At 40.2% G+C, this 12,073-nt stretch overlaps 1 protein-coding gene across 2 annotated transcripts; it reads right to left on the bottom strand.

The window, feature by feature from the left end:
* Positions 1 to 2,029: 2,029 nt before the first annotated feature.
* On the bottom strand, positions 2,030 to 11,646 carry napepld (N-acyl phosphatidylethanolamine phospholipase D). 2 transcript variants are annotated; one of them, XM_084345912.1, is made up of 10 exons: positions 11,429 to 11,646; positions 8,075 to 8,150; positions 7,082 to 7,195; positions 6,816 to 6,956; positions 5,653 to 5,877; positions 5,139 to 5,242; positions 4,833 to 4,998; positions 4,423 to 4,571; positions 4,100 to 4,214; positions 2,030 to 3,601 (listed from the first exon to the last, which is right to left on the bottom strand). In XM_084345912.1, the coding sequence occupies exons 1-10, from the start codon at positions 11,563 to 11,565 to the stop codon at positions 3,470 to 3,472; spliced, it is 1,359 nt and encodes a 452-aa protein (XP_084202038.1). In that variant the 5' UTR covers positions 11,566 to 11,646; the 3' UTR covers positions 2,030 to 3,469. The 2 variants fall into 2 exon arrangements, with proteins under 2 accessions (XP_084202038.1, XP_084202039.1); XM_084345913.1 differs by lacking the exon at positions 11,429 to 11,646 and adding an exon at positions 9,917 to 10,238.
* Between the last annotated feature and the right edge of the window lie 427 nt (positions 11,647 to 12,073).

Genomic DNA, 12,073 nt, shown 5'->3' with positions numbered 1-12,073 from the left:
TGAAAGAAAAATGTTTTCAGATGTTAATCAAAGAGCATATTTTCACAGGAACAAGCAGGGCTTTCCCCGCTGCTGATTCTCAGATTTGAGCTCTGTTTAACATGAACCCTGGGCTTATCGCCGCCGCACACTCACTGTGTTGGTCCCCACTTAAAATAGCAGAAAGCCACGTGTAAGGACTCTGTCATGCAGCTGCAGTATGTTTTCCCGGAGTCTGTCTAAACAGGGACAAACAACTCTTAATGTGACTTTTCCGTGTTTACTGGTAAAAAATTGCATCCAGGCCACAAACACTTTTTATTTGTGAGTGAATGCAGCCCCTTCATGAGAAATCATGAGCCCAATTTTATGTTTCTAAACAATGAGACCTATGTGGTGTACTGGATGGGATGTCTTGCTTCAAAAATAGACTCTCTGAGTAGCTATTTAGTCTGTATAAACAACCAAAACTTTGATTTCAACCAATAATGTTGGGACTGTATTTTGAATTCAGGTTGAGTAAACTTTGCAGACACTGCCACCTTGTGTCGCCCTTTTAGCAGTGCATGGTGTGTATTATCTTCTGTCCTTGTATTCAAACTGATTCAGGCAGAATAGCCCTTTAAAACCTTTGGACTATCAAGTGCACCATGGAGGAGCAAAGAAAAGAGGTATGTTAAAAAATGAATCAAGTTTTTATTTCTCTGCTAAAAGAAAAGGATTTATAGAAAGTTAGGAGGCAGTTGGTTCAAGAACCAGCTGGATTTTCTGGACTTCCCTGTTCGACCATGAGCTGCTGGGTGAGCGCCGAGCTCCAGAACAGGTTGGATCTTTTTTTATTTGCAGGCTTCTCATACAGGCCTGCTCCTGTGTTTGACGATCGGTCATCACGACTATTTGATTACTACTTTACTGCTAATAGACTTTATTCCTGTTCCATACCAAAATGTGTTTTTGTTCAGTTGTTAGTTGTGTAGGTAGGTATGATTAAATTACTGTCTGACAACCAACCTTCACTCATACCAATAATATACAGCACATAATATTTAACTCATTATAACTTAGACACGATCATTTTTAGTCATTGAAATGAGCAATAGTGGTTTTCTCAAAGGGTGGTTTAAAGAAGAAAGGGATTTTTTCACCCCAGAACAAGATATCCACTTTTTCCACCTAGCAATCAGCCTCTCAGATTTCAAAATGTAACATTTGTTGTTGTTGTTGCTCTTAAAGGTATTTTGTTGTTTCCCAACAAGTTGCCTGATCCTTTATATTCATGCAAATTGACAGATACAATTTCAAGATTCAAAATGCTTTTTTTTTTGTACAACCAGGATTTTACAAGGAAATGATAAATAATCCCTTTATTCTACTTATAAAAACTAAGTTATATAAATATATGATTAATAAATGTACAGTTGCTTCAGCACTGTTTGACATGATGAATAATGTTTAACACATCCTCCTAAAATGCAGTCAGCTGTTTTACAATAGTAGGTTGAAGCTCTTTACTTTAATCTGAAGTGCATATAGTCACGTTAGGCCTCAGTAATAATCAACCACCGTCTCTGGCAGTGAAGGTAGCTGCAATTATGTGCAGTGTGCAATCTCGCAGTATACACTGTATTTTAACTAGCACCACTGTTTACTCACCCCTAGGCCATAATACCTCTTTATGCCTCATTTTCATTGTTTGTAAAATCCCCACTTAATTGTTGCTGACTGAATCAAACTGCAGTGTCTTTTTTTGTACGACCACTTGGGGGTGCCAACGTGAGAAACTTTGAAATTACATGACACATAGTTGTTTCATAGTTGTTGCTTTAAAGTCAGTTTAATGTCACCACAGTGGTACTAAGGAGGGTTTTTTTTTAAGGTTATGAAGAGTGAAAAATAAAGGAAATAACCTGCAGTATTTTTACTACTTGCCAGTATTTACAGGACAAATTAGAATAAGCAAAAGTATATTTGAGGAATGTTTGGTGGATAGAAACAACTGATATTTTCTTGAGTGTGGCTCTAATGTTGCTGATGTCAAGAAACAAACACATTTGAAATGCAAGGTTATATTTAATGGGTAATTTAGTGACATGGATCAAGTGTAAACCGCAGTAAGCACTGTTTGGCCTTGTTTCTACTGAATTAACTCAACATTGTGCTGTTAACTGCTTGTACATTCTGGCTTTCAAGTTCCAGCTTTACAAAAATCAAGTCAAATCACTTGAACAGTTAAGTACTAAAATGATTCTACCGCTGCGTTCAGAGGCAAACACGTCTGTTGACTCGAGTCAAGTGTCAATGATCACACTGATAAGCAAAGAGAGAGAGAAAACGACTTTGTGCTGTGGTTTCAGAGCATCAAAAACAAATGAAGCAGGAACAAAGCACAATGTTTGCAGAGCATGAAGCTGAACCCAGCTCAACTTCTGCCTGCATCTCACATCCATTCAGCTGCACCTTCTATTAGCATACAGTGGGATTAATATCACAGGCAACAAAAATAGATTTCTTATAACATTTGTGTTTTGGGTTGGCCAGAGTACATTCAGAAAAACCTTTTGCTAGCACCAATCTTTAAAAATCCTACACTAAATAACTCTAATAGCTTGTTTACCTTTTTCATGTTACAGCTCACAGGAAGTCCAGCTATGTGTCAACATACAGCTACATCACACTGCAGTCTCAGTTCCAGCTTCATACTGAAGGTTTGTGGTTCAAACCCACATCGTTACCTACACACAAACGTTACCTAGGTTAGTATCTCCATTCATGAGCAGCAGCTACTACTTCAGATTTACTGATGTTGACTAGGTCCGACAAAGTATTCTGGTCACATTTTGGTCTCTTGGCCAGGAGTTATATGGCAGCTGATGACATAAGCATGCAAATTGTGTTTTTGTTCTCGTCCCAAACTGGAGGAAAAAGCCTCGTCTAATCACTTTAACTGGCAGAAATGTTCTCCTCAGGGCGTAGTAGTAGTGACCACACACCACAAAAAATCTTTTGACATTGATGTGTAATAAAAGTCCATGGAAACGAAATTTAACTGCAGAAAACTTGAGGAAAACTGGTACTTGTGCTCTTTTTTCTTATTTTGATTATTATAATATTGTGTGTGACTTAAACTACACACTTACCACACTTTACAAACACTGGTAGTAAGAGCTGACATCTGTGTGGACATCAAATACCTTGTTCCTCATGAGCCTTGAGATGAGCAGGTTTCTGCCACTAAGAACACACATCTAATCAGATTTTTTTTATATAGTGGAGTCGCAGCTCCTGTAGGTAGTAAAGACCACTGTGATGACCGCAGGGCAAACATTCAGTATGTAAACAGTATTGTGAAACATGTGACTTTTCTGAGTCTGCATATGTAAATGCACTTCAAACTTAAATCACTGAAGTCCATCTATACATGACAAATTAAATGTTCAGCGTTTTGTTACAGACACAAGTCTTCATCAGCCGCAGAACGCTCCAGAGAGGATCACTCAAAGACGTCTCCTTGCTGCGAAGCTATAAGGCGAGACTCCCCATGATGTAAGGTAAAGAAGGATTCTGGCGTCAGTCCTTTCTGTTCCAGGGCCTCTCTGAGCCGAGCAGGTGGCTCCAGGTAGTACTGGATGGAGGAGAGACCAGAGAAAAAGTGAGTATTAAAAACTTTCCTTTAGCATCATCATACTTCAGTCTTCGGACAGGTTCATTTTAGCTCAGTGCTGCGTGTTTTTGTCAGGTTGTGTCCAACTTTTTAACCGTGGCAGCGGGCCAGAGGCTGCACTAAACTGTGTTAACTGCAGAAATACTCAAACAATGACACCTTTGTTATGTTGTGTTACCAGAACATAATAGAGTGTCGGACCACTTTTAACCTCTGTAGCACTCTGGCTTTTATGTCATTTTCTGGCAGCAGTAACACACTGCATAAAGCATCATGGATGCTGAACTTACAATACATTACGTCCACCACTTATTGTACTCTATAAACCTTATTATGAGCTGTAATGCATGACTATGAATAATATTAAGTATTTATAAATTCATTATGAATGTGTTCTTCTCACTACATACAAAGCATTAATTAGTACACATCTAAGTAACTGTATTTATAAAACCCTACCTCATAGGCGAGAGCAAAGGTTCCCCAGTGAATGGCTACAGACTGTTTGGCCTGGAGGTCTTGGTGAATCTGAACAGCCTCTTCTGGGTCGACATGCTGCCCCTGCATCATATCCCTGAAAAACCAAAGAGTATTCCAATATTATTACATGTTTGAATTTGTAACAATGGCAGAATATGACAAACGCCTCAATATAATGTCCAGTATAACACTACTATGATCTCATTAACACTCTATGACAGATTTGACAAAAACTGGAGTGTGTGTGTGTGTGTGTGTGTGTGTGTGTGTGTGTGTGGGTGTGTTTGTTTTATGTACAGAACCTGGGACAGTAAGCTCCGATAGGGATTGCTGCGAGGTCAAACGGTCCAAAGCGCCGGCCGATCTCCTGGAAGGAAGAGCAGTAGCCGGTATCACCAGCGAAGAAGAATCGGTGGTCCGGACCCAAAATAGACCAGCTGCCCCACAAAGACTGAGAGAGTGCAAGATAAAGAGAAATATTTATTATGCAATGAATATGCTTTGAACTGAACCGTTTCTTTTCTACTTGAATACTGAAAAAAATGACAGACACTGAACTTGCAGCTGTTGTATTTAAATGATGACCTTGACTTTACACGTTTACGTATTTTGCTATGACTGCATCAACTGAATTAACCAAATAAATTCTAGTAATATGTAAGAAAAAGGTTTAATCTACCAGTTATTTCTAATTATTGTGATTAATTCTTACTTTGTTATCATCCAGCGCGGTGCGTTTGCTCCAGTGCTGAGAGGGCGTGCAGACAAATGTAATGTCATCATGACCCGGCACACAGTTCTCATCCCACCAGTCCAGCTCCATCACGTTCTCACAGCCCATCTTCGTCAGCCAGTCCATCAAACCCAGGGGCACGAACCTGTGAAACACACATCTGGACTTACTTAACATTAAGGAACGTCTGGCATGTTCCAATAATGCACATGAACTATAATTATACATCAGTTAAGACTGCGGATCAATAAACATAATTTTTGACTACAGATAAACCACACGTACCAGCGTAGCTCCCCTCCAAAGCGTTGGTTAAGGCTGGCCACTGATCCAGCATCCAGATGGTCATAATGAGAATGACTGATGACAACAGCATCGATCCTTGGCAGCTGTTGGCAGGAGGGTATAAAATGAAACAGATATATTAAAAAGGGGCTATGTGTAACAATTGAGTCAAATCAAATCAGCCATGTAGTTTTGAAGAAGAAGTTCAAACTCAGAATGTTTGTATTTACAATATTAACGAGGTAATAATACAAATTAAGAAATATTTGTTTTTTTCATAATTGAATAAACGAGCTGTTCTCAGAGGAAAATAAGGTCCCAGAACACTGTTTGAAGCCAGAAAGGTGGCAGAGTCTGCCAAATATAAATAAAGTAAAGCAGTATGAAACAAAGAAAGCACTTTATTTAGTTTGTTTAGCCAAAAAATCTTTAAGAAAAGCAGCCAAAGAAACAAGACCTGGGTCAAATACTGCACTGGGGGTCTTTACTTTATTAAAAACAAAAAGTACCAAACCTGTTCCACGGTGCAGGGGGGCCCTCTGTACCTTTTGGGCCCCAGGAACTGGAACATCGAGGCCCTCTGGCTGAAAATTGGGTCCGTCAGAATATTCAGCCCGTCCATTTCAACCAGAACCGTGGCGTGGCCCAACCAGGTGACTCTCAAACCTGGACCTGATTCAGAGAGGTCTGGGCTCTGGACAAAGTATGGTTCCATCACTGGGAGCGCACTGTCCAGAGCCTGTGGGGAGGGAGAGGTGGAGGGAGAGAGGATAAAGCAGAAAGAAGAGGGAGAGTGTGAGAAAACAACCACATACTGATTATGAGGGAAAGAATGTTTCAGTCCTATGACTTTGTCTGATTGTACAAAATGAACCATAATCCCCTGTAACCCTAATAACAGAGTCTCTGCTCTACTTTCCAAATGCTACTGTGCTGAAAACAGGAGTTAACATGTTTTTATTGCTACTTGCAGGATTTATTCTCATTTTTTTCACAAGGATAGAAAGCTGAAATGAGATTCTGTTGAAAAAAAATGTACTGACAACCCTGTCTTTTATGCCTGTAGTTTACAAGGCTTCATCCTAACAGACAATATAACTTTCAATATGCTGCAAGCTGCCTTTCTATCATTAAACTTTTCAGTATACTCTATCTACAGGTTTTGCACAACAGTAAAACACTGTCCAACACGTGCAGTTAAGGGGTTAAGCATTTTTCTACTGCTGTGTGAAAGCAGCCTTTGAAGCCCGTTAAGCTCTTACTGAGCTCAGCAAGGTTTCCACTAGTAGCTATACTGTACACAGTATAATGTGTGGGATGGTAGAGTCGACATTGACAATGATCCCACTGACACTAGTGACAAGTACTGTATATGAACTCTAATACCGATCACTATTAGGATAAAACAAGAATATGTTGGCCTGAACAAATGTGATACATAATTTGCTCTGCAATAACTACAAAACTGATTGTGTAATAGCTTTTAAAAGAATGTGCGCACATGAGTTTAGGGTGGAGCTGTCCTCCTTATCACCCACTGTAACAAAACATAAACCGATTACTGATTTTAGAAGACTAATCTGACAACTATTTAGCTAAGCCCTCTTGGATGATTAACTAAGTGGAAAAACTGTGATTAATAGCATAATGTAAAATTTAAGTTTAAATACCACCCACCTCTTTGCTAGTTGGTATATTGCTGTGATTTTTATCCCACAACAGGAACCTGAGCAGGGTGGTGTAGGAAGGAAACCGCCATGTAGGCCAAGGGTTGGTCCAGCGGCCATGTTTGTCTTGACAGGATTTCGTCACATCCTCCTATAATCAACACAGACGAATACATTTTATCCATTAAAGAAAGGTGTTTAAAAAGTCAGATCAAAACACAGCAATTAGGTAGAGAACTTCAGAGGTGGCATGTTGATGGGAAGTGAGGTTTTTACCTCCAGCCGGTAGTCCAGGCGGAAGCTCTTGCGGGAGGAGCGACTCGAGCTGCTCTTCCTCGGAGTCTGAGGATCCACTTCTCCACCCTCAGCACCTCTCAGCACTCCAACATCCTGGAGTAGAGACACAGTGATGGAGTCATGGGATATTTGCACCATTAACACACAGAACCAACCATCATTAAGACATCAATTTGTGCCATTAAATTGAAGCTGTAGCTGAAAGTGAAAGGTCATCATCATCATCATCATCCATTAAAAGAGAGCACCACATTACCCACAATGCAACTTGCCCGGAGACAGTTCTGTAGCGGCTAATGTGGCTTTGAGCCTCTAGCCACAAGCAGAGATGAGGAACAGGCAGCAGAGGTCTGACAAGCTCACTTCGCTCTCACTCAAAACCCTGAGATTTTTTTTTCTTTTCTTCATTTTCAAACCTGTTGTCTTCTCGCTTGAGGCAATTTCCTGCTCTGAAGCAACAAACAGCTTTACACAACTCAGTAGTCGACTCGTAAACAGACTTTGATGCGTAACATTAAAACAGGGCCCCTTTAAGCCATATTATGAGCCAAGAAACTCAACAACAGAGAGTGTAAACAGACCTTTTTCACAGCAGACATTTTGGCATGTCATGGTAGGAAAAACGAGAGCGTAATCAATAAAACTGATAACAGTACTCCATGGAGAACATCAATAACTGCTACTTTTGCATGCTTGTTCCCTGGAATGGCTTACTGAGGCCCCGTTGTTAATGTTATTAGTTCCTGCTATGGCATGTCAAAATGTCTGCTGTGAAAAAGACTTATTTTCAGCTCACTGCGAGCACATACGGAGAGCTAACAACAGCAGAAAAACCTCTCCCCAGACGAAACACAAGTCTCCGAAGGGAGTTTGGAAATATGCATTTCCTTTCACTGAAAATTGTGTTTCTAAAATAACTTACAATCAACTATAGATGACATCTAGTTTTGAATTGATGAGTAGGCTGCTTACCTCAACCAGGCCTTTACTCTCCTCCAGCGCTGCTCTGCCTGAAGATGAAGGCTTCTCCATGGGCTCACCACCACACCTAGCACATATAAACACGCTTTTAACTCACACAACGCAGCTACAAAGCGTTTCACAGTCAGTAGTTTGGCTTCTCAAACTGCTCTTCTTCAGGTCACAACTCGGCTCCTTTCACAGACCATTACACTTCTGCGGCGATAACAGGGCACATTAAACAGCTGACAGTTAAACCAGTTTGCATATGAGTCAGAATGACGACAATCAGGCACAAAGCGAGATCAGCTTCACACTGTATTCAAATGGTGCCATCATCATGGGTAACATTTTAACACTAAAGCAGATCTGGCAAGACTTACTCATACTGTGTGTCTCACTTCTCAAATTGACTTGATATCTTAAAACCTTGCTGGCAGGAAAGAGGGAACTAATTGCCCAGTGAGCATGACAGACAAAAGTAATCAAAGGGCACTTTTTTCTTGTTACTCTTGTGTAACACTGATTGTGAAACGACTGGTGTAGTGATGTGTGCATAATACAAAAATAAAGAATGTATTCCATGCTTAGAGAAGAGCCATATATGTAATATCAACTATCGATACGGTGTGATAAGTTATGTTTGCAAACTTAACTGCACATTTAAACTCGCGTTGCTACTTCATGACAGTCCTAGTGGAGCTGCTCTGGCTTCCCTCTTGGACAATATCCACCTCAAACGTGATGGTGCAATATTTAACTGTGAGTTGAGTCTGATTTTACCTAACCTGACCCTAGGGTATAAGTAAATTCTTCAGTGTGAGCCCTCATAGCTGCAAAATATGAGCGTGAATTTCATGTTTTTGTTTCGGGGTAAAAGAATAAACACCTAAATTTACTCGACACATGAACTGACGGTGGCACCTGCATAGTCCAAAGCAAGCAAGCCTAATCACAGCCCTTCCTTATCCTGCTATTATCTATAGCTATCACATTGCAGTACACACCCTCACTAACTACTATCCTACTCATGAAAGATTGCTGCATGCACTCATACTTCATGAGAAAATGCACTTGGAGATGGCCTTCATTGTTATCCTCTATCCCATATTGATTGACGACTATAATGTGGTCCTCGGGGAACTCCATACATTAAAGCTATGGCGTGCTGATGATGCACTCCGCCTCATGAATGGACTTTAAACTGCACACTACACACAGAGACTGGGACAACAATGGAGCTCTGTGGACCACAACCAAACAAAGATTTGTGTAGCCAGCCAGCCTGCCTGTGGGAGATATAAACAAACACAACCTCAAGTGCAGGGGTTTCTCTTTCTCTATTAAATCAGACAGGGTTGCGTAAAAGTTATTTCTAGGAAAACAAGCAGGATGTTTCAGGAAATCACATGTATCCTAACCAAATTCCCCTCAAGTGAGTAAACAGATTAATGAGGATGTTGCTGTTATTATCAGGAATTAGCCTGGCCCCCTGTGATGCTTGCTACCAAACCATCTTGATAGAAAGACTCATAACACCTTTACTCCCAAACTATTTCCTGTTTAAAATGTGTGACCAGGCACTGACACGGACATGAAAGACAGCAGCAACACATGCCATAGTATTGTTAACCTGTTTGCCAGATACCATTTAAGCTAACTTGTAGCATATTTAACAGGAAATAGCCCGTCCAAAGGTGTCCCTTGGGGGGAAACAATAGTGATAGGTTAGCTTAAAGCAGATTAAAATACCACAGGGTGGAGAAAGGCCACCACACACTCACTGTCGAGCATCCCAAGCGTCGTTAACACACAAAAAACACCCCAGCTGTTGCTATTTTTAGCACAACTTACCTGGGAACTTGAACTCAACAGAATACCACCAGTTGTTTTCTCAGCGAGGAGACATATTTGTTGCATTGACGTTAGCCTGACACGGTGTTTAACGTGAGCTGTGCAGCATTATTAAGAGCTATGCGGTTCCCTGAGCGTTTCCAGTCCCGTTTGCATAACTGCAACGCATCTTGCGAGGAAGAGACTGGAAGACGACGAGCAGCGAAATGCTGCCGGAGCGATGTCGTTTGGAAGGTTTACGACGTGGATTTAAACGCAGCAGCGCGGTGAGGATCATTAGTCGGCACCAGCTCGGTGTGTGTGTGTGTGTGTGTGTGACGTCGGTGCAAAACCCTCTGACCACGTGACCGGCCGACCAACTCTCGCCGTGACCGCAGGCTGAAATTAGAAACTACAATACATTACTAAAAACGCATTAATATACACGCATAATATTTGGTAAAGTAAAATAATATTGTAAAATTAGAATTAAATTAAATTATAAAATGTGTTTCTAATTTCGGATTATTGCAACCAGTACTACTTTTTTAAGGAGGTCATTTCATGCAAATGTTCAGGTTCATACTTTTATTTGGGGGTCCTAGTAGAATAGTTTGACATACTTTGGTTTTTAAAAAACACATTGTTTTTTTCTCATATGGTGCTTTTCTGCAGCATCCCTTTACGCACGGTGTCTCGAACGCTCCGTTTTAGCTACGGAGTGAGACATCTCACCTCTGTTTAATCTTTGGCCTTTTTACATGCACAAAAATGCTACGTAACACAATAAAGGAAAGGCAAAAACCCCAAAACCATAATATGACCTTTTCCATATTTACAATGAGACAATAATACAAACTCATAAATATTTATAAAACTACATGTTGCACCTTTAATAGCCGATTTGCTAACTTAATGCTAATTGCTTCTTTAATGAATTCATTGCCTTGTTATTAATTCAATTTAGGGAGAGATAATTTGTACTTTTGCCATTTTGTAAATACATTTTTATCTTTTTTTATTTTATGTAATATGCTGCTTATGTCATATTATCATTTTGACATATGTAGAATAAAGCTGGATCCCTTTAAAGGGGCAATATGCAAGAATTTGAGTTGTAAACGTTCAACGTTAACTTAAATTATCAACAGAATGTGAATAAATAGTTCCTTTGCTCCTTTGCTAACTGTGTAAACACTAACAAACCCCTGGTCCCCAAGCTCCCAGAGTAACTTTGGTGGTATGCTATCCCTATTAGCCCTCAAATAAATCATTATATGTAATACCCAAGTCACATTATTATTATTATTATTTTTAAACCCACTCACTGCTAAAGTCATTTTGTGTTGTCATCAGCACTATGTCAAAGAGTGACTGTCTCACATTTCCACCTAAAAACAAGTTGAATACTTTTAACAGAAAAGTGTGAAAATGTGTGACATTACTGCTCAAACCCTAAACAAACACACATTAGTCCCACGAGGACTCTATATATCGGTTTTGTGTACTTAAAGCATGCCGTTGCAGACCTACCTTGAATGCGTCCCCCTGGTGTGAGACACCTGGGGGGATCTTAACCCGAGCAGACAAACTGCACTCAGTCTCCTCGTGTGTTTACTAAACTTACACACTGGCAATAACTGTACAGGCCTCCACAACAATGTCTCCATTCTAGCTGCTTGTAGTCTATCATATTTGCTTGTGAGCTTCAGTAAAGAACAGCCAGAGGACACGAAGTTTCATGTGTTCAGCTCAGCGGGGAAGTCGCTCAGAAAAAGCTGCTTGAACTTCCTGCCAGATGCCTTCAGGGACTTTCGGAAATCACAAAATCCACATTTCGGATTTGAGTAACAGTATTATATCAACCGTTTTCAATACAAAAACATTTAGATTATGATGATTTATTTGTATTTTTTTTATAATATGTATTTTTGATATATTTTGAACCCTCTTCTGCTTGTTTAAGCCATTTCACATCCTGCTAATTAACCACTGTATTTACATGTGGACTGTGGTGGATCCGAGCAAGTTACCCGTGACAATATAAGATTGAGAGGCGTGTCAAACTTTGCTCCACTTGACAGTAAGGATCAGGGTTGAACCTGTTTTTCTCCGTGCCTGGCAGGTCATATGATGTTGAACAAAGAAGTAAAACAAATGCTTTTACAGGCATCACAA

This window comes from Pagrus pagrus (assembly GCF_965226575.1).
Source record: "Pagrus pagrus genome assembly, chromosome: 23".
In the NCBI taxonomy this organism is placed as follows: domain Eukaryota; kingdom Metazoa; phylum Chordata; class Actinopteri; order Spariformes; family Sparidae; genus Pagrus; species Pagrus pagrus.
Note: the sequence above shows the minus strand (reverse complement) of the source record. Positions and strands in the feature narration are given on the sequence as shown.